General features: G+C 40.6%; 1 protein-coding gene across 2 annotated transcripts in view; it reads right to left on the reverse strand.

The window, feature by feature from the left end:
• Nucleotides 1–233: 233 nt before the first annotated feature.
• Nucleotides 234–24,004, reverse strand: part of lrrc38b (leucine rich repeat containing 38b) — a 48,317-nt gene continuing 24,546 nt past the window's right edge. Inside the window, exons 1-2 of one of the 2 annotated variants that reach the window (XM_084349734.1) lie at nt 18,201–19,071; nt 234–4,480 (exon numbers count right to left, since the gene is read on the reverse strand). In XM_084349734.1, coding sequence (XP_084205860.1) covers nt 4,233–4,480; nt 18,201–18,828 — 876 coding nt within the window. In that variant the 5' untranslated portion in view covers nt 18,829–19,071 and the 3' untranslated portion in view covers nt 234–4,232. Of the gene's footprint in view, nt 4,481–18,200; nt 19,072–24,004 lie in introns of those variants that run through there. The other variant, XR_014622356.1, reaches the window with a different exon arrangement.

Here is a 24,004-nt window from a genome sequence, read left to right on the forward strand (position 1 = left end):
CTACATTAACACTCATCAGTAGATATCGCTTTGCTAAGAGCCACATTTCCACTGTTACACTCTCTGCAAGCAAGGCATTACAAGTATTACTGACTTTCACATGAAATATTATGAGATGCCTTGTGAAGGTTGGTCTGAATTTCCTTCGACACACACACTGCATTTGTAATAAAAGTTTTTGTTTTCTGTATTCACACACTGATGCACAAATTCTTAACAAACACAGACTGGAGGACAGAAAAAAAAAAGGATTTTATTTGATTTTTTTAACCAAACATCAATATACAGCTACACATACGGTCTTGTTTGACAGTGTCTGTTTGACATTTGGAAAATGCATTCAGCTGCAGCGACAACGTCACACTCCCCTCCCGTCACTTAGTTTAGACTCGAGCCATTCTGACATTTATCTGACAAAAACGTAACATGGATTTTGGTATTTTTAAGCATTGTCAAGACAAACTGTGCGAAAGCAGCCACCGGTGTCTCTGCTTTCCAAGGGTGCGCGATGGCAGAAAAAAATTACTTTGGGGACTGACGGTAAATAAACGCTTCATTCTGAAAGGTTGAATAGAAAAATAGACATGAATCTGAACTTTATACTGTAGGTAACTTAACAGTGCATGCTCTAATGTGCTGATATTTGTTACTTAATAAAATGAGTAAGAGAAAGGAAATCGTCATGCTAACATATGCTTCAAGCTAACAGCTAAGCTAACATAATAATTTGTTAATATACAGTAACTACACAGTAGTTGGAAATGATAATGATATGTATAAAAACTCTCCCTCTGATACCTTGACTAAGGTCTGCACCTTCACATATCAGTTAAGCAAGCAGTTTCTCGTCTGTTCTCAGGCTAATTAACTCAGTTTAGCTTGTCTTGTAGTATTAAGCGTTCAAATGTTTATTTTTGTTTTCTGCATATGTGAACCTGCTCCTTCCATGCACCCACCGGGCAAAATCTAGACTTTTTATTGGGAGTCGAGTTCGCTAAATGTCCCCTTCATACTGTCACTCTCTCGTATCTGTGGGCATCTCCGCTCTGGCTGTAAAGAATATCAGGTGTTGTTCACTGATGTCAGGTAGACATAAATGTAAAAGTTAAAATGACTAAAAATATTACATTTAGTGGGATATCGCTTTAGGACTTAAACTTAAACTAATGTTAGAATTGACCATTCACTAAGCCTCGCTCTCCAAACGCCTGTCAAGCTTTCCATTCTCACACTGCACACGCAGTTGACAGTGATAACGGTGGCAGAATCAACTCTCCTAGCTAGCTGACAACCATAGATGTTGTTGGCTGAAATGATGGCTCTTAGTAGCGTGTTTTATAAGTGAAGCTAGCTGATGCAAGCTTATAACGATGCTTAATCTCCTGGAGCCAATAGCTGAGAAGTCTGACTGACTTTTTAATATTTTAACTGAGATATTTTATAATGAGAACTGGTAAAAGGGTCTTAAATGTGCACTTAAAGCCTGCGTATATAATATAAGACGGAGGCTAGAGCTACACGTCCCAAACCCTTGAATTGTTTGGATGCTTACTATAGGAAAACATACTTGGACGAGCAATACAGGGTGCTGCACCCATACTCTAAAGGTATTTGAGGATATGAGGAACAGGCCTCAGTTTGGCAAATGCAGTGGTTTCTAACATACGTTTGGCTGGAGGCAGGTTAAGCTAACCAGCTAGACATGCTAACTTTTCCAGCTGACATTTGAGCACTTAAAGTTTGATCCATTTCTCATATATATCACCCTCCAAACTGCTGAGATACTGAGGCTGAATCCAAATGTCCACCCTCTGGACTTTTGGATGAAGCCAGTATTGCAATTCTTAGTCTCATGCACACAGTATCAGCATGAAGAGAAATCTAAAGCTTGACAGGCCCTGACATTGTGCTTAGTTAAGGTCACTAAGCGATAATTGGACAGTTTCTGTTCAGGAGATGAGTTTAGCAAAAGGTCAATATTAAATTCAAATGGATATTTGTCTTCAAAGTGTCCCAACATGACTTGAATTCTGGTAAATACACAACATCCATACCGTACAAATCTTACATTGTTTATAAGGATGTGACAATACACATTAATGAAAACATACTGTGACGATACACATTAATGGAAACATTACAGGCGGGTACCAACACATGATGCAGCACATCCTTTGAGGAGTGTACTAGAACCACTTTAGTTTCCTGTGAGATCTTTGTGCTTTTGTTGATGTGAACACTAAAGACAAATAACAAAAATAAATAAGGCCACATTTACTTGTCACTTTTTGCGAAATGTGCGCCACAATGCTGCACATTCAGGTTTATGACTTGTTCTAAAAAGGGACACAGACGTCTGAAATGCCTTTTTATCTTTTGTTAACCACAGAAACAATGACTCTATTTGCTCATGGCTCTTTTTTTTCCATCCTCAACTTGTTTTCATTAGGAGGCTTGACATTCTTTCTGCTTCATATCTCAATTTTCGCTGAATTATTCATGCCGCACAAGAATGTGAGAAGCAATGCAATATACCTTTTGCTATGAGTGAAATAAACAGTCCAGTCCAGCTTTTGCGCATTACAAATCCCGATGAGGATTTAAATATACAGGATGCAAACAACAAACAGAAAGCCATTATTCTGTTTTATTCCATTTAGATTGTACTTGTGTCTGCTGTCACGCTTTCAGGATATCAAATCAGCTACTTTAGTACAAGATGTTGGAAGATCTTTATGAAAAGGAGAATAATCTGAGTCCATGTGTTCATTCTGGTTATCATAAGCAAAACAAAAGTCGTCCGTTTATACCTAAAGACACAAACCTCCGGCCCTCCACCCTCGTACACTATATAACTAATTGTTCTGAAGTAAAATACAGGTTCAAGACTGCCGTGCGTGAAGAGCAGTAAGACAGCTGGTTCAGTCATAGACAGACTAGGAGAAAATGTTCATCTTTGGAGACCATAACTGTTTGACTGAGTACAATATGCGTATACAGAGTGTGATTTGGCTATAGTGCTGCCTTCTGTTAAGGAGCCGTACCTACCTAACTAAACAACACATCATCATCACACGTCGTGCTCATAAGCAATCTCTCCCTTACCTAAACCTAATCTTTGGCAGATGAAGACAAAACCAGTCTACGTAGTGTAATAAGGGGCTTGCCAAAATTAGGTTCACCATATAAAGTGCGTTATTTGACACAATAGTTCTACATATACTCTATTTTTAATACCGTGTTGCCATAATTCTCAAGATTATACGGTTTTAGATATCTTTCTAGTCTTTCTACACAGTTATCAATCTAAGAGTACATCCTCTCGATTTATATGTTTGTTTGACTGTACATTGTTTTCTTTTGTACATAAATCTGTGATTATATAACGAATATACTTCTGAAAGAACGTGTAGACACGCTGGAAACTCTTCCTGCCTACACTACATCAGCTACCGAGCATCTCGCCATCGTCCGAATCCTTCTTGTTCGAGCTCTGCTGCCAACAACAGAATTTTGCCTTCTCTGGTGCTTGTGAACCACTTTTGAGTGTTAGTGAGGCTGTCCAAAAGAGACATTGTAAATGGCAGGATATGCCAGCATATCATGTTATAGGCAGTTAAATACTGAGGTCATTGGTCGGTATGACATCCTTTTTTTTTTTTTTTTAAATGGGATCGAGCATTCGGCCCTGCACAGATAAATCTGCCCCCACTGAACATCATCGAATGAATTTACAAGATTTCAGGCTCCAGAGTTGCTTGTTGTTAACGTTACGCGTTGAGAAGTCATCAACTTGTCTAAGACTAACACGACACCACTGCAACAGTTTCCTCTCTCGTTATAAAAGGTGTTACCCTCGCTTTATTCATGCAGGTCTATAACATCAAGCCAAGAGCCAGTAGTCAGAGGAGATGACTACAGGCCCTCTCACAGCCAACAACACGATCTCTAAGATATCATTTTCCACGTGGAGCGGGGAACCCACTAATCTTTAATGGGACTTTGGCTCATTCCTTGGGAAAGTCCTTCGTTACCACATTTCGGATGTCCATGTGCAGGGAAAGCAACTGCGACCGAACCAGGGCAAGATCCTACCGTCAAACAGTCCTGGATATTCACCAGGGAGGAAGCAGCATGAAACTTGTCACATGTAGCACACACTGTCCGCGGTGTCCTCTCATTGTTTGAAGTACCAGGACCACACTGACCCCTTTAAAAGTAAAATCTTGCAATCACTCCTCACTCTCCTCCTCATCCCCCTTGGTGCCTTTGCTCCAGCGCTGGAAGCAATGAACAGTTGAAGCCAGGAAGAAGCTCGTCATGATGGCCACCACTGACACCGAGATGCCAGAGAAAATGATGATGAGCAGGTCCGTTAGAGTCAGCGTGGCCTGGCACTCACGGAAGCTGTCCTTTGAGAGCTGGGTGAGGGATACGCGTCTGCCGTCCATGGGGAGGGAGCACTCCATGCCTTCCACTCCTGCATTGAAACAGTGAAATGATGTTAGACTGATTTACTAGAGCACTGAGCCAGAGTTGAAGTGAGTAATGTCATATTTATGGCCTGTTAGACCAATAAATTCACATGACAGCCACTCAGAAATGACATCATACAGAAAAACAAGCAGAGAGCACAGAGGAATATACTAACCATACAAATGTAAGAAGTGTTTGTTTTGTTTTTTTTACTAATTCCCCAAAGATCTAACATTTAAGGTGATGCGTGATAGCTCACTATGTTTGAGGTGCATACCTCAAGGTGTCCTGTTTGTAGGCAAGTATTTCATTCAGTGCTGTGTTGTAAAAGATCTAAATTCAGCAGCGCAATGCAGTTTTCTTCAGCTGATCTAATAACTGTATGGTCAACCAGAAGTCTTATGAGTTGAAGTTGCACTGTTTATACAGTACACCCACCCACAGCATGACTGCAGGTTCACTTTGGAAACCAAGTCGAAATACTAAGAAACAGTGAAGCAGAGAGATACTGTAGTCGACTGTGAACTACATACCTACTGTACAGCACATTCAGAATCATGTATTTGTACTGTGAGAGGCTATATTCGTCCTGTTGTGTCTGCAGCCTCTGACAAGACGACAAACGTGTTTGCATCTTTGGTTTGAAGATGGAAATAAATATCCATTTCAATCATTTTAATATTCAGCTGCCAGCTGCACGAGGTAAAAGTCTAAGGATATGATTCCTCATTAAATGTGACTCCTGGTTACATCTCAACAATTTACTGATGTATCAGTAAAGGGCATCGCCTGAGACAGGGGCACCTTGACCAATCTCATTTCAAGATGAAAGCAAGATAAATCAGTGAGTGCTGCCCTCCGTGTCGCTGTCACTTTCACGCAGTTTATTGTTCAGACATCATTTAAATGGAACAGGACAGCGACCGCAGCTCTCAAGGGTACAAGACTTCCAGTGCGTCGTCTTCCTTTCAAAGTCCTGATTACGACACTGGTTCATTAGGGTCAGTTTTAGCATGTGTATGTTGAAGACTGGCCACTGAAACTACAGCAGAGGGTGCCTCTCTTTCACTGTTTACTGTTCAGACATCATTCGAATTAAAAAGGAGAGTGAGTGTGACTCATGGGTAAAAAATATATATATACAAGTCATTTTTTCAAAATCTTGATTATAAATGAGAATGGTCAACAGGGTCAGTATTTGCATACATATAATAGACTCTCACATATGACTCATTCATTCAACTTGTTTTGCAGATAACTTTGTTAACCTTTGAGATGGATTTCATACAAGTGCTAATTAGACACTTCTCTTCCTGGCTAATGGAAGATACATATCTCATAATTGACATAACACTTCATAATCTATACAGCCAGCATCATATTGGCAATGTACTGTAGGAAAAACTAGACATATTGATGTGAAAGCTAGCTTATAGGTGGGTAGAGATGGAGCCTTGCAATGTGGGTGGCTACTTTCTACTGATACTGCACATGCTAATGCACACACTTGGCAGTACATCAATTCTGGGTCTTTGCTCAGCAGTCGGCACATTTTGCAGCATGCTTTGTTAAGATACAAGTGCAACAGCTTCTCTTGTGATCTTCATTCATCAAACCACAATTAATTCAGGATTTAATGTCTGACATTTCAATCTGTCATTGGATTATATCAAAGTGAAAAATAAGAATTTAAGTACAACACTCATTAAATAATCTGCTCGTATTAGTCGGTTGATCTTCAAACCTTGTTGTGCATGTACACAAATCTGTAAAGGAAACAGGCTGAAACAGCTTTAAAAGTGTTAAGTGACAATGGAAAAAAGAAATAATGGAAATTAGTGATGGATGGGGTTGGTTTCCACGCTCCTCCAATTGACTCTCTCCAGTATTTATTAGGTTCGTAACTAAACTCTTAAAAGAGCTTGATAAAACTTAGTAACGCTAAACCCTTAATACAAGATACAGATTCTCACATGTCCTCTAACATTGAGTTAGTAGAGGACACAAGATAAACACACAATTCAAACTAACAGGCATATAAACATCCATCGTCGTGCTTTAAGTATACATGAAGCTCATGTTTTTTGTTATTGTTAAACATATAAAGGCCTATTTTGCAGACTTATATCTTTGATAAGGGTCTGGGTGGCCAAACCTTTGACAATAAACTTAGTATTTCCTGTGGAGGGACAGATGGTGGGGGACATTTTACACATTTCCCTTAAACTCAAACAATCTGTAGTCAGCTCATCAAAATAATGGCTTTTTTCAGGCATAAACACAGTAAAAGGCTGAATAATTTCTTAAAAATATCAGGGCAGTGTTGTTTTGTGCAGACTGAGTAAATTGTGCATTTGTTGGGGGTCTGCTTGGGCTGTAAATTAATACATATTTACCACAGGATAGTGCATGTATGACTGAGTCAAAATAAACTACAGTACTTATATTCATTGTAACAGAAGGGACATGCATCCCAGTCTAACAGCGTACCTCATTTTTGCCTTTTTAATCGTCATTTGGACAAGAATGACATTGATGGCACAGAGAAAAAAGCTGTATCAGGCTTGGGATGAATAGCAGGAAAAACTCATTGCAGGTTTTGCTCTTTTCAGGAGATTTGTTGGCATAAAGAAAAAAAATAGAATATCAACAGCCTTACCCTTTAAAGCAACATTATGTAGGAATTGGTATTTTGTGTGATTTGGCGCCCCCCACACAGTTTATGAGTGCAACATCATTGTCGTGAATACAAATCCCAGGTTTCTGGAACAATATCATCAGATGCAATGTCAGATGAGCAGGCTAGCTAATGGGAGCTACAGTTAGCAGTCACTTTAGCAACACGTGAAGCTATCTGTGGAAGCGGATGGAAAACCAGACGACATTATCTCCATAAAATATGATCCCATTGCATCTACATTGTTGGTACTGTGTGACACAGTGTCGTAATGCGTCAGGCACTTCTGGGAAATCCTGCCCGCCCACCCGAGTTACATACTGCGAATAGGAGTGTGGGAGAGGGACTGACAGAGACACCATTCTCCTACATACAAGTCACTGTACCATCAAAAAAAATATATAAAATAGACACATAATATTGCTTTAATAGTTATAGTTCCAACACCTCATTGATAAACGTAACTTGTTTTATCCTAATTTGTGTTTTTATTATACAAGTTGCTGGCCTTGCTCCTATCATAGCATACACACTGGCCATAACAAGCCTTGCGAGAACCGTAGCACAATTGCAAGCTGGACAAGGTCCACAGAAAAACTCAAGTAGCTTTGGATCGGGATCAGATGAAGTGAGTCAGAAGCAAACCCGGCATCGAGAATGAGGCTCCAAACTGATTAGGAGCCAATACCAACAATCCTGGTGGAGCCAAAGAAGAGCACTCTGAGGCATGTCTACCATATGTTGCAGGAACGAGCGATGAAAACAAATTCAGATCCGACTGCATGTGAGAAAACTGCTCAGTGTTAGTTACACGGGACTGAAGTGGCTATATTAACCTACTGGCCTTACAAACTAATGCACAATATATTTAGAGACGGTTAATCTCATCTGTGGGAGTTAAAAGCTGAAAATGGTTTGTTTTGTTTTGTTTTTAATCTAATATTTTAAGTATTGTGTTACATAATAACTAGCCATGTGGCGTACACTTTTAAAGCATCAGTTCAGTTTCCAAATTAGTCTCACTCAGCGGGGATTTTATGGAAGAGGTTTCTGTCCTGTTTGTTTTGCTTTTTACTGAAACATTTCCAACTTCTCTCACAGTCTTGTGAATGGCAGTGGCTGGACTTCAGACTTGCAGTGTGTTATTTTTTTATTATTCATAATAATGCAGCGTTGTGAATTATTGTAATTGCTGCCACATAAGCTAACCCCAGCGATGTAAGTTCCCTTAAATCCCTGACAATATTTGAGTGACAGTTAATGATGAATCATTAGCAGTACAGACATAAATCTGCAAACAGAGCACTCGGAAACGAGGACAAAGAACGTACTGATCCTATTGTAATCACTGTTCAACAGCACTTTCACCTGTGTCATTGCCACACTCCTACTAAAGACGAAGAAAACTTTGAATGCACCTGAATATTTGACCTATAGGAGCGCCTGTCCTGTCTGTTTGTGCTGGAGATAAATGGAACATATTTATATTCATAGAGCACTCATTGCATGACAAAGTGACCCATCACCTCAGAAAGTTGGCCTTTGCCTTTGAAACAGTTTGGTCTGGTCTCGCCTTGATTAATAACGTCTCAGACTGAAATCATCCCGGTGAACACATGGCCCCAGTTACAGGATTATTACGTTTATTGTAATAAAAGCAGAGTTGATGAACAGGAAACGGAGGACTGAGAGACAAGGTTGGATTCTATTGGTTATCCTAAAACAATTTAATTTTCCTATTAGTCTGGGTGATTAGTCTGGACCACACGAGACAAAACCTACACTCTGGTTGACTGAAATGTATATGCATATATATCTTACATATGTTTATACAAATGCACATAGTATAGGTCCTCCAGCAAAATGCAGAGGATCTGCAAGTAGAGACTAGATCTCCACTGGAGCTACACTGTTGCAATTAGGAACTAAAATTACACAATGGGGCATACAGACGCATTACACTGTCTGACAAAGGGGATAATTACTGAACAGCTGTGGTATTTGGCCAAAAGTGGAATCTTCTGGAGCAAACACCATAATTATAGTTTCTCAGCTTTACAAGCTCGTCTGTGACAAAAAATGTGCACATCTTTCACTGAGAGCCTCTCTCCCAGTGACAGATGTGCACATCTTTGTCCAAACTGAGCCAATGTGACGTCAGGTTGGAGATGTAGCTGAAACCACTGTTATGGAGGCACTACTTTAATTTGTTGAGCTGCTTTATGTCAAACAAAAATACAACCTACCACAGCTTAAAAACTCCCAACAGCTTTGAGGGAGCTTATGCCAAGTTCACGAGATTTTTGACATTTATCCACTTAGCAAAGAAAAATACCAAAATGTCAACAAACCGGAGGCGAAATTACTGCAGTGAAACTTTGTGAGCTAGATTGGAGAATCTGATCAGCTGATTTAAAAAGGAGCTTATCTCTGTTTGCTGGTATTTCACTTGCTACCAAACAATGCCTCACAAAATAAAACAAGTAAATGTAAAAAAAAAAAATTCCACTTGCATAACAACAGTGCAAGTACCTGCTATACAGGCCTAATGTGTGAATTAATACCCTAAATACAAATTAAGGAATGTTTAGAGATACTGTTTGAATGGAGTATAACCAGAATGAATAGCTAAAAAAGCTACTTATACCTCAGTTACTGAAATGTTTGTTATGCTGACGCTAGCTAGCTACACTCAATATGTTTACTTTTTAGTCATATTTGTTGTTTGCTGTTAGAATTAGAATGACAGTTAGCCCACTAAACGTTTAACCACATCCTTTGATGATGCTAAGCTGGCTTCGTTTGCTTCCTCCTTCCGTGAAACTGGTGTCTACAATACACTTAACATCTAAATTGAACTCCTTATGAGCTAGCTGTCAAGTGGGATTCAGTAATGCAGTGATGCTAGCTTGCTATAACGTACTTGTGCTCAGACAAACTCTAGTTTTTGGTGCAGACAGGTTTGGAAACCAACTCTTTCATTCAGCTTCACACAGAGCATAGAAGGTGGACCCATCACAACTTGAACTGAAAACTTAAGTTGACGAGGGGATGAGGTGCCAGTGGAGGAAGAGGCAGAGCATCCCAGGTGAGGGGAATGAGGTGAAGGAACCGAAGAGCAAGAGAGGAGCTGATGGTCTGGAAAAACACTGGGAACAGGGCAGGGCTAACAAGGCTGATGCAAGGAGAGTGTGGAGCGAAAACCAGGCTGGGGAGGAGCACAGGAACATGTGAGGGAAACTGCAAAGACAACACAAAAACCCAGAAAACCCAGTATAAAGAGACTGAAATGCCAGGAATGAGAATACTGAACAACTTAAAGGGGACACAGCACAGTCATCGGGATATTATGTTAGTAGTTAATGTTTCCGTAAACCACAACAAAGTCGAAGGTTGACGTGTACCAAACGTGGCATATAGTGTTATTTTAAGGGGTCATGGAGACATTTCCATCTATTGTAGTGGTGACAAAGGCTTGTTAAGGACAGCAGCAAACATTTCCAGTGGCGTTTGTGACGACAAAATGGGTGCTTTATTATTATTTTTTAAAGGAGCCGTGGAGACATTTCCTTTTGTTTCTGATCATCTCCATCAATGAGCATGTCGACCAAAACAGGTATTTTAAGCCAAACCACAATGCTTTCCTAATCCTAACTAAGTGGTAAACAGAATATAAGCACAGCGTTGTGACAAGAGAGAAAAAGAAAATTGAACCTAAACAAACGTCAAGATGCAACATAAAGAAACATATGGATTTAGCTTATGTGTTTGCAGAAATATACTTGTCTAACATTTATTCTGGCTTGGGTTGTACATAAACACAAAAAAACCCATAACAGAACAATGCAGTAAAGCTAAAAGAAAACAATACCATTTCTGGAGCTCACAAAGGATCCCAAACACCACTATTATCCCAAAAACTGTGGCTGGGGCAGTGACCGAATACAGTAATGTAACACAAATCATGCCATTACACTATCAGGCATGTCGGGCCACACTGCTGTTACATTCCTAGCGCAGACGGTTGATGGATTACATTTAGGATTACAGCCAGCCGAGGGGATAGGCTATCTGCTGTCTCGGCCGTGATTGATCTACCTAGCTGAGACAGACTGATATTGGAGGCTGGTTTCTCCTCCCTCCTTCAACACCACACTGTCTATTCAGATTGATCTCTGCACCACCAGCAAAGACGAGATCACCACAATCTTACGTTGACAGGCTCCTGCAGGAGTTGGCATTCATGCTAAAGTCCTGCTCCAAAACCACCAGTGTCTAGACAGTCTGCCTAAATAATCCAGTTGTGATAATGAGACACAAAACCGTCCCCTCCCTATTAACTGAGATGGATGTGCCATTCAAGTCCAATACTCAGTAGATGTAAAAAAGCAGCAGGCAGACATAATTATAGGAAGACTGAAGAATTATTCAGTTGCAATCACAGGAAGAGTCTGAAGGGAAACCTGGAGGAAAAAACGATGAGAGATTTGTACAAGAAGAGTGGGAGTTGGGGAGGACAGACTGGAGGATGTGTGTTATGAATGCACAAAATGACAAGCATTCATGTGACAGTGGGGTGAGGGTGAATCATTCAGGAGGGGATTCCTTCTGCGTGGAGACTCACTGACATCACTGTGCCGGTTCAAAACAGCAAAAGCACAAATTCACACATAGATGGTTTTTAATTCAGGAATACAAGAGACATGGAGACATCTAATATGAATGAGTGTTTGTCTTTCATAAACAGTTTGTCTACTGTTGGTGTTGGTAATGTTGGTGAGTAATCAGTAAAAATAAATGTCTAATCTGTTGCACTCAATGAGAAACATCCGTGTTACAATCCGAATATTGTTTTGTGCTTTTATGTAGAATATAACATTCATTTTGCTGCGTCACATCTTTTTACCGTGCAGGACTCGCATCTTTTTCATATTTCCTGACGGCCGGGGTCAGCAAAGGTGTTGGGACAAATTTAAGTGCGACACCATCAAGGGTGTGATGGCTTACATAAGCTGTCTCTTGGATGAGACAAACTCCAGTCATTGGGCAGTTTGTGCTCAAACTGTCAGCACTGTTTTTGATTGCTTCTCTCAGTTTAAATTGTACTGCCTCTTGCCTGCTAATTAAATCAATTTGTATTTCTCGCATTGATTTGATTGAAATTTATGTGTGTTTAGGACGCTCTATATATTGTTGGTGCCGGTCTAGTTTAGACTACATATTTATGTTTTATGAAAAGGGGCTCTATGTAACAATTACATGACAATTAGAATAACATACGAATGCAACATGACGTGAAAAATGAGTCCTTCCCCGTCTCCTTCGGTCGTCTATACAAGCCTGCAGACTATTTGTTTAAGTTGTTAAATGCTGCTAGACTGTGGATTTCTTTGTGAAGGACTCTGGTTGGATTCTCTGCAACCGTCCAAAGGCTGTGACTTCAGTTTAAAGGATTATTTTTACTCAGCAGCTTTATACTCTCTGCATAAATGTTATATTATGAATGTGCTTGAAGTTACTCAAATTGCATGCAGCTATTGGATATTGGCTACTTGTGCAGTAACAAATCTGTTAGTACAGAACTGGGAAGTTTCCAGGTCCCATTTCAAATAAATAAATTACATGATATTGGATCAGCACATAGACTCATATTCCCCCGATACGGATTCCAGCATTTTAGGCTGTATCAGAAGAATTGTATCAGTACCGAAACATTCCCACTTATTACATTTTTAACAGGGTAACTATCAGTAACCTATCACATTTCAATAATAACCTTCCCAACACTGATTCTTAACAGCTCAATGTGCAGGGCTTAGCAATTCATGCCTCACACTCCACCACACACAGGCAGAAAGGAAAGTACCCATCATGCACAATGCTGCACACTGCCAGTGAAATAAAGCTTTTGGCTTTTCACCTTTTATTTCTGACACTGGCAGATTATCCCTTTCTGCTCCTGCTCATGCAGCAGCTGATGCCATCACGCTGTGTAATTCTGTCCACCTTTTCAGACTCTGCTGTCTCTTGCCAGCGTTCTCTCTCTCTCTCTCTCTCTATCACATATCCCAACTTTAAATAAACGTTAAATTAGGCCAAGATAAAAGAAGCTTTCAGCCTGTGTTAATGGAAGAGATGTCTTCTCTCCACATATCCATCGGTAGTAAACATAGCAGGTGATGTCGTGTCGGAGCAGTATGGCACCACGTGCATGCTTTGTAGCGCTGGTCAGCGGCATCATATTTTCAGAGTTGCTTGTGTGGCGTGGTAACAGGTCTCTGGGGAGCAACTCGATAGGCCGCAAAGGAAAATTCAGACTGTGACCCTGTCACATGAACTGCTACCTTGTAGTGAAACTGTTCAGGTCATGAGTAGTGTTGATAGCAATGCCACGACGGGCTTCAGCCTCAATCCCTCATGGGAGTTGGCCTGCCTTGCCCTGGAGGCAGCTCTGGCTCCAATTACCCTGGCCAATGTGCCGTAGAACTGTGTCAGTCTGAATTATATATGGCCTTTGTTCATCCTTAACCCAAGAGCACTGGAGACAGCAGTGGATCATGTTTACACTCATCCATCCAATTAATAATTTATTAACCTGATTGGTGGCTAAAAAACAGACAAACGACACTAAAAAGCCCCAGATAGCTGACGGTGTGTCTGTCTGATTGACTCTAAATGAAGGAAACGAAACACATCCCTGTGGAAAGAGATGTGTTTACTCCATCCTAAAAACCTACTCAGAATTGTAAGCATCTTCCACTCTCTCATCACGCTGACCTGCAGTAATCAAAGTTATCCAAACAAAAAAGTGTGCTGCGTTGTACACTTGAAATCACAGGGGAAATCAAGACGTGAAAAATGGAATGGGAATTGGGTTTACAGCACGGGCGCCGCCGCTGCTACATTATGCAGGCCATCACAGAGGGAACCGAAGATATCTCAGGATGACTTTTTAAAATAGCAGGACAGATTTGTCATGATTTATTGACGATTTTTAATTACCTTCTGCTGGTGCCACAATTTACAGTTTTTTTCTGAAAGTCGTGGCTGATAAATACTGATGTGTGTTGATGTTCAATCAATAAACCACCACTTTAGGCCTGTGATGTCATCAGCCTCATTAATGCTACTGAGGAATCTACAGACACACCTTTGTTTTAGCTGATTAGCTGATTAGCAACACTTCCAGATTTTGAAAGTAGAACCAAAAGATTAAGTAATAAACCTCTTTGCGCTAGGAAATGATGAAGGACGTGAGATGACCGACATCAATTCCAGCTTTAACCTTTATGTGTTTTTAATCTCAGTGGAGCTCTTTGTTAAGAGAGGCCACACACACAGTTTAAAAAAATGTTGTTGTATGATGAAACAGACACGAGGATGCAACACCCACACGGCTGCTAAAAGCACATGGATGTTCAATTTTAAAGAGCAATTTCTGTCTCTGTAATTGATTTTCTCAGTGATAAAAGAGATATTAAGTTGAACCACCCACACCCATGATGATGGTTGATACATATTGAAAAGCTTATCAAGTCAATCTCATTCACTAATGAGCGTCCATCTGCTATTGTGCAGCCACTTCCAGCACAGCGTTGCAGGGAATAGGTCATCACACTTTTCCACCATCGAGAGCTCAGTCATTATGTTAATTAGGTCTGGCAGTATGATTACTGCATGTGTGAACTGGCCATGTTTGTAAATCCAACTCACTATAATCCTCCCTGCTACGCTGTGTTTATTCAACAATAGTCTGCACAACACTGCGCTTTGTCCTGCAGTACTCAGTGTGAGCTCATTATAGTCGAACGTCTAGGAAATATTTGTCAAAGACGGTAGTTCAGGAGTCGGGTTGATAAAACTTCTGTTTTCTAAAACTCAGGAAATGTGGAGAAGGTTCTGCTGTTAGTGACAGATTGTCATATTAAACAGGATTAACATGTTATAGCTGCAAATATTAGCATAAAAAGATTGGATGTACAATATTGAATTTTTTCAGCTCATTCCAACAACCGTTAATTTCCTGCTTTTCATGGCTGATATTTATACTGTAAATGTCAAATTATCAGTTGAAAGTTTCACATTTTTCCCCCGGTGCAAAACAAGATTCCCTGACACCATTTTGCAGTTGCACCCTTGTGGCATCCTGGGTTTAGCACGATTGTGATCGGTTTAATTGGTGCAGCCAGACCTTTCTCCTGACAGAGTGCTGTGGAGATGGTCTGGCTATGCAAGACTAAGAGCACAACAACAGCGTACTGTGCTTAGTCTTGTTTTCTTCCTTCTTCTTCTCTGTGTTTATTGGCGGATTGCAAACAAGCTTTTAAAAGGTGCTTACTGCCACTTGTATCGTAACGTTTAGATGCTGTGCTTGTTAAGTCAACGATATTATTGGCTCAGCTATTTATAATTGGACTACAGCTGATACATAGCCAATTATTGCCGATATATTCCCTGTATTTGCAAGTTGTGTCACACTTTAGACTCTCTAACAGTTAGAAAAATAAAGCAACTCTTCTACAAATTATACACAGGAAGACAAAAACTTGTTTGAGAGAATATTTTCATTGCAGTGAAGACATGTTTTTGTCCTATTGGACCTGTTACAGATCTAATTAGCATTGCCTTAGAAGAGTAGAGTCTTTGATGCAAAAACTAATTACTTCAACTTTCAACAATTTTTCCCACTATTTGTTATCCAATCCTCCAGCCCCATTAGCATTGCAAAGAATGTTCCAGACACCTTTTTATTGGCCAAAAAATTATACAAAAGACGAGACAAATGTAGACCACTTATTCACACATAAATAAGCATGTATGTGTGAATGTGAATGTGTGTGTGTGTTGTGTCTGAGCTGATGGACTCGTCTCTGGGGGTCACAAAGCAAACACTCACTGATGGGGATGCAAGAGCTGCATATGAGGTGAGATACGCATTACTAACTCAATTTGAGTGTCTGTATACACTGGGGCCAGTTGGCAGCCATGCCAGCAGCTTGGCCGTGCCTTTGGCTTCTTCTTCTGTGTTGTTGATGTCTGCCTGGCCAGCACTACTAATGCAATTCATTATGCCTTGCGGTAGACGACACTTAGAACCTGTGATTAATGCCTTTGCTGCCTCTTACCAGGGGGAATGAGGAATTCTTGCCAGTTTATCAACTTTCCCTTCCCACAGGCCCAAACTTGTCTGTTTTTGGGGCAAATGCACAAAGACCGGGGAGGAAAGTGAGCGCAGTATCAATAGCACAGTACACCATGGCCTAAATGTATACAAGAAGTTTGCTTTTGTTAGTAGTCAGCAGTTTGCAGCAGCCAGCCAATTTTTAGGGGAGCTGAGTAATAACTTTTTGCCAGCAGCCAGATAACAAATGGGATTCGAGCAAGATTTCCATTTCAATTTGGAAATAGAAAAAGTGTTATTTTTGTGCTACAATCCTCTGCATAATTACAATTTGACATTTCACGATATAGATGTACAGAGGCTTTGACGTCTAACTTATTTCATGAGGTTACTGGAGGTTTGTTAGCAGCTCTGCCTGAATCTTGAGTTTCACATCTGATACTTATAGTCCTTCCTCGCATCTCAAAAATATCATATCTTGAGTCAGAAGATGTGGGCCACTGCTATTCATCCTTTGGACAAAAAACTGCTCTCTGTATAGACTGGTCAACATTTCACACCCTAAACAACCTTGGAACAGTGACAGAAATAAATGTTCCCACTCCTTATCTCTACACCCTTATAGATAACTCCCTGTACCTGACAATGGACTACATGTAAAAACTAAATTGTGTTTTTAAACTACAACCAAGGACATACTGTATGAGAGCCACATTCAGATTAAATTCTGAGATTAGGCAGAAATAATGTAATGCGTCACATCTACACACTGATCTGAATAGGATAACAGCATGAGTTACTAGTCGTGTGGCTGAACTGGCAGATCTGTTTATTTTTGCCTCCTCGGCTCCCACGTGCTGGCTTGCACTGAAGAGATAACTGCTGTCTGTGTCCTTTTTTCTAAAGGACATTAGTAGTAATACACATCTGGTTGACCTTCAAGTAAGAACATTAAAGGTTCCCTTAAAACAAAGAATAATTATGATGATTTGTCGAGGAATAAATGGCTTCTGACGGGTGTTTTACATATCATTTACACTGGAAAATGAATCATATTTACACAGACTGTGATAGATTGTGTATTTACAACTTAGAATCTACAATCCAGTTGATTTAGGGGTTGAGTCCAATCGGCTCCTTGTATTTCGGATCGCACCCACAGTAGAATACTTGGAAAAGGAGACAGTGATCCTTTTTGTTTTGTGTTGTTCCTCAGATGTGCATGCACACATTCAGACTGCCTTGCACGCTCAAGCACACCAAAAACTTCAGCCCCGTTATCTAACTCAATCCTCCAGGCTGAATCACAGCGGTAGACTGACTCTATAGTATGGGCCTAAAAATTCACATGGACAGAGCGATAAACACAGGAATAGAAAAAGGGGGTTTGATTTTGAAATGAAAGGAAATGAAATCATTGATAATATTGCTGAATTACAGTGTCCACCAAATGTCAAGGATTATATAAATAAGTATTATATAAATATAAGCCGCAAAATTGATCGATTGGACTACCACGCAGGATAGAGGTCAATACTCTGTGTATAAGCTTGGTGAAATGTGGAATCTGAGAAACAGCAAGCAAAAAATGATTTTCTTTCTTTTTTTGACATTTTGAGCTGGTGTCTTATTTTGAAATTGATCAAATTGAAAAGCAGAGCATCCTTGTAGTTTTCACATTCAAGCAAGAGCTATTGTCTCATATTACATACTCAGTTTTACACATTACAGGCTAAGAGAGTGGAGGAAGAAAGAGATAAAATTAGAACAAGGGAGAGGGAGGGGGGTTCCCTCTCCTACAGGGAAAACATAAATAGACCAGAGTGGTGTTATGGCAATGGATTTGCCATGATGCTGTTGTATGTTGTGCTCAGATACGCTTTATTTGGGTCAAGCACATGGAAAGCTTCTGATGGTGCTGCTTACCGTTTGGAAGCTTGTGACTGTTCTCCATGAGCCATGCGAACAGGCTGGCAAAGTTGCAGTTGCACACCCAGGGGTTGCCCTCTAGCCTCACTACCCGCAGGGAGGGCAACTGACTCAGTGCCCCCACCTTTAGGGTAGACAGTGCATTACGCTCCAGTTCCAGTTCTCTCAGAGAGGTGAGGCCAAGGAAAGCCTCCTCATTCACCATGCTCAGATAGGGGTTGTTGCCCAATCGCAGTTTGATCAGGCTCCTGGACTCCCCAAATGTCCCCTTGGGTATTTCAGTCAGATTGTTGCTGCCCAGGTCCAGGAAGACCAGCCTGGAAGAGGTGCTGAGAGTCCCTGGTTCTATGTGGGAGAGGGAATTGTTCCGGAGGTCCAGGTAGACCAAGTCACTGTACAGAACCAGGAAGTCCGAGGGGATGCGGGGAATCCAGTTGTCGGCCAGCAAAAGCCTCCGCACATCCAGGGGGATCTCATCGGGAAGACGGGTCAGCCCGCGGCCAGTGCAGTCCACAGTGTGAGGATCCGGGCACAGGCAGGTTGCTGGGCAGTTTTCCCCCCGGGTCCATAAGACAGAGGACAGCAAGATGAGGATAAGTTGGAGCCAGCAGACACATGGCAACATGGTCAAGAGGGTGAAATGAATTATGGGGGGAAAGAGGCTCGGGGTAAGGGCAAACAGGAGAGGGTGGGCGGGGATAGAGAACAAAAGGGTGAGGGTCAGAGGGCAGGAGATCAGGACAAGGGAGGGAAAGGGGAAAGTGAAAGGGGGTGGAAGGGGATCAATCCTCGTGGAAGAACATCCTGCCGTTGTAGAGATGAAAATCTGGAAGGGCTCAGGAACTGTGAGGTGGGAGAGCAGCGGCAAAAACTGTTGTCCAGGAGATCATGTAGCAAGCCTCTTGCATAAAAGAGCTGACTGCCTGCTTTGGAGGAGCAACGAGAGGCAGATAGTAAGCAGTAGGGAGTGGGAGAGCAAGAAAGACGAAGCTTAACAGAGAGGGGAGGGTAGCTTAAGAGAGGTAAATAGACACGAGCGAGCCGGGAGTGATGAGAAGCCGGGGGCACAGACAAGGGAGAGGGGGGTTGAGGAGGGGGCTCTGTCCGCCACGCTACCCCACAGTTGATCTGGCGGCGGTGACAGACGAGGACAATAAGGTTTCTGACACAAAAGGATATATGAAGCTGTGATTCAAGCATGACAAGCAAACAGTAACATCACTGCATCCCTCCATTAGTCCCAGGTCTCTGTGTAGAAAAGCCTGTTGGTATGAAACGAGAGAGAGAGAAGCTCACGGACCATCGCTCAAGTGTGAGGTAAGGTTGTCCCCTTTATTATTCCCTCTCTATCTCCCAGTGCCCCGCAACATGCTGTGAAAACACAGCACGGCTCAATGTTGCGCTGTCCAGCACCGTTTTCAAGGCAGTGTTGCTGTGCAGAGAGAATCCAAATGTCCAGGCAGGAGCCTCGTGCATGTAGATCGCAGTGCTGAGCTGCTCACAGCCATGCCAATCCAATGTCTGCCTCTGAATCTACCACGGTTTATCTCATGCCCTCTCCCCTCTCCTTATTTCCAGGGAGGCGTGACCGAACCACGCTGTCAACATGTGATGTCATTTCCTATAGTGTGAAGAAATGACGATCAGTTGTATCTGGAAAAAAATTGGCATATAGAGGACATTTATTTATGATGCTGGTCCTTCATTTTAAAGCATTTATCCAAAATATTGACAACCATTTTTATTTTAAGAAATTTCAATCTCTCCTTTCCTCTATACATTAATATTTAATCACCTGCTTTGCAATCCTTTCAGGGTAAAAAGCTGTTGCTTTGACAGTAAAAACTCACTGGTTAGACAGTTTAAAAAAATAGCTTTGGAGAATCTTCATTAGTCATTTGCCTTTTACCCATGAATATTTACTTAGTCTGTACCCACAGTTACAGCAGTCTGTTAGTTTATTATTGTCAGGTAAAAATGCAAAAGCATATCGTATACCTGTCTGCTTAAAAAATGACCTTCATGTCAATTGATTTGCCTTTCCATTTATGTATTTTTATGACCACGAAATGGATAGTTAAGAAGAGGCGCCATCAGTCTCAAACCATAATGAATAGAAGACGATTAATTCAGAAGGTGTATTGAATTTCCCAAATGGGATTTGCTTCAACAGGTAAATGCAATTAGACCAAGGCTGTTGCAGGGGATCGGCGAATTAGACCCGTCAGGATGAGGTTAGCGTGAAATTTCTAAGGAAGTCGTGTTGTCATGGATGGTAATTGTGTATTTTCAAGAAGATAACTCGTTCACAATGCAAGTTCAATACATTAATAAGTTCACACACATACTCACGAGTGCGCACACACGCATGAAATTGACCATACACACACCTGCTCCTCATAACAACCAGGCAGTTAGCAATAACATCGAACTCACTTCATCACAAGTAATCTAATAATACCACTCCTAGCTCAAGGCGTCCACTGAAGTCAGATGAGTCTGCAGCTTCACTAGTGGTGTTGACTTTGTGCCACGGGGAAGAGAGCAGCTCTTTCATCAGAAAAAGAGATTTTGATCACAGTCAGCATATATTAGCTGGAACACTAAAAGCTGCAGTGGCTTTAATAGTTTCCTGCAAACACATTTCAGCTTTAATCTTACTAAAACTGAATTAAATGGCAAAACAGTTTAACATGCAACGCTTAAATATTTGCTGTCTCATGGACGGTTTTGATGTTTTTCCAAAAAAATGCTGTCCATGCAGTTTCTTACAGAGTATAATCAGTGATGCAACTGATCTCTAGAGGACTCCTTTTGAGGTGCTACGGTGGAGGAGAGCCTCTTACAGCAAAAAAGCAGAACATAATTTATAATTGTCATAGCCCACTTCAGTTTCTGCCTGTCCTCACATCACTGGAGCTGCATTACAGAGTCAACTCAGGTCAACTGTCCTTTATCGTGATGGCAAAGATGTCAGTGTGTTTACAGTAAATTGGATGTAAGATGTAGCACTATTTTGTTGCTGTATAAATTATACTGCTTAAAATGTTCTTGCTCATAACCACAATATAGTGTGTTAACCATCTGCTAAATGTTTACATATTGCCTATAAATGCTAAATGAGCAGTTTAAAGTGTTTTTGTTTTTTTCATCTTTAAGGATTGACAAGAATGATACTGATATTTGCAAAATAAATTCTACAAGATATTTTTAACTTCTCTTTTCATTCTATACCTGTCCACAGGTTTCCTGCCTCAGTCACCTGACTTCAGTCATCGGCCCACAATAGCTGCTTTACTTTAAAAATCACCCCTCTACATATATAGACGACGGATTTGCCTGAATGTTTCCTACATGTGCTGGTCTTTATTGTGTTTTCCCTGTCTGAGCCTGGTCGAATGACCATTATGTCTCTTTAATACCCCTCTGATGTGTTTATCTGGTTCGACTGCTTTCTTGTTGCTCACAGCTGCCTCTTCTAATAGCCTAATTGTCCATCCTCTTGCAACTAAGGCACGCTAAGATGTAAACTATGAAACAATGTAACAGCATAACAAAAATCTTTCATTCAAATAACAGGCATATTGTATATATTGTTTTGTTTACCATATTATATTGTTTTTTGTCAATGTTTACTTTCCATTCTTGCTTCTTAACTTCTTTGTATTTTCTCATACTATGTTTATTGTAACCTACCAGTATGGCAAATTCTTTGTATGTGAAAACATGCTTGTCAATAAACCTGATTCTGTTGTAGCTTATAGTTTTCATATTTTCATTGACTCCTAAATAAAGGGACATAAAGTTGGGCATGTAGTACTGTACAGTATGTGCAGTTGTCAGATTCATTTGTTCAGGTCTTGTTGCAATTGTAGATCTTGCTAAGAGCTAATATTAGTCATTCAGTCGCAGCAGAGGTTGTTTCATTTTCATTGTTGTATTTTTACCTCACAGCTGCAAGAGTGTAAAAGCAAGAAAAGCTTTTCTTGGGAAAAAGGTACATATCAAACAAGACAACACATTTCCTCTGCCCTCCTTCTGTCAGCTGATTACTTGCTAAGCAGCTCAGATGAAATGGACTTAGAGATACTTAAAATGGAGATGGTTCACATTGAAATGCAACTAGAGCACTGCCACTGGCGGATATAATGGCCACTCTGTTGCTGAGGGTAGTCATGCAGATGTCCAATCCCCAAATGTGATCCCGAAAAGTCTCTTGACATCAATTTGTCTGTGCAAAAAGCCCTGAAAATGTGTTTGTACGAGGGGAGTAGACCTTTTAGTCTGCTGGCTAGTTTGTCATCCAGGCAGCATTAGAGCTGCATTCACAATCACTTAAGTTTAGCTGTGATAAGTTTGGCTCAGTCCACAAATTCTCATTATTGTGGCATCACTTGCTTCCAGTGGCCATCAGTCAAGTAATTGTGCCACATTAGTAGTGATTTATGAACTAAAACACTAATGGAAAATATACATTTCCTTTTATTACAATCAGAAATACAAACAAGATTAAATTAAATTAGATTTTTCTTCTATTATTTCTGATTACATTTAGTCACATTAATGTTTTATCATTATTTGCACACTGACAGATCTCCATCATTCCCTTCCATCATGGTCTCATCATGGTATTTTTTCCAATTTAAAAGATTCTCACAGCCCAGTCGCCAGGATAAAATATTGTCACTTACATACCAAACTGACATTTCAACCAAATCTTACATATCATGTTCACATTACATGTTTATGACCTAACTCGTGTCTGGATGTGGAGGGGAAGGCAACAAGGCTGAAAAGCCATTGACCACAGTTCAACACTGCGTTTCCATATTTGTCAGCTCGACCCCACTGGATATTTTTCTTGAGATAATTTCCAGCCCAATTTTTGGCAACACGTAACAAATATTTTTAAGGGGAGGTCGAAACATCTCACGCTGTGCTTTTGCGAACAAAACCGGGTGTTTTTAACAAGACCTTGGGACACCTCCAGCCGTGTTGTGATCTTTTCCTAAACCTCCCCGAAAGATGTTTGTGCCTAAACCTAACCTATTTAGGTTTTCAATGATGAAATTGAACACTGAACCCAAAGAAACATGTAGTCGCAACACAAATAATGTACATTTTCAGCATATCAGTGGTTTTGCAGAAACATACGTCGCCAACATTTATTAAAGCGTTTAGGTAGGTTCTCAAGATATCTTTGACCTTTAGATAGACAGACAAAAATGACACCTCAAATCAGAAAGTGGTTGAAAGTTTATCAGCAACGGAAAACGAAGAACATGGACGTTTATGCTTGGACTCTGTAGTTTAGTGGGCATTCTCAAGAAAGAGACAGAACCACACTAAAAAGCCCCACAGGAGCATTTCCTGATCTGCCGTCCCAACTGTTTTTGTATTGAAGCTTAGGCCACATTTTGCTGAAAGGAAAATCTCAAAAATGTACATGTTTAAGGTCAGGGAGAGTTGGTCATGGTTCGATGAATGACATGGTCTGAGAGAAACAACATTATTTGTTCCCAGGAGATGAAAACATAAAACTGGACTTTACTTAGCACTATAAAAAAGTGAGACTATGGCTTCTCACTGATTAGATGTTCTGTAAGCCAAAAATCAAAGCACATAGACACAGAAGTTAACCTCTAATTGGTAGATCAAATTAAGTTTTGTTTCAAGAAGAACAAAGGTCTTATAACCACATGATTGTTTTAGTGCCATCTTTGAATATCCATATGAAGCTTTTTGTTCTTGGCCAGTCACCAAATTACTTTGACTTTGCCTGGCCTTCTGTGTCTTCCTCA

The sequence above is a fragment of the Pagrus pagrus genome (assembly GCF_965226575.1).
Source record: "Pagrus pagrus genome assembly, chromosome: 3".
Taxonomy (NCBI): domain Eukaryota; kingdom Metazoa; phylum Chordata; class Actinopteri; order Spariformes; family Sparidae; genus Pagrus; species Pagrus pagrus.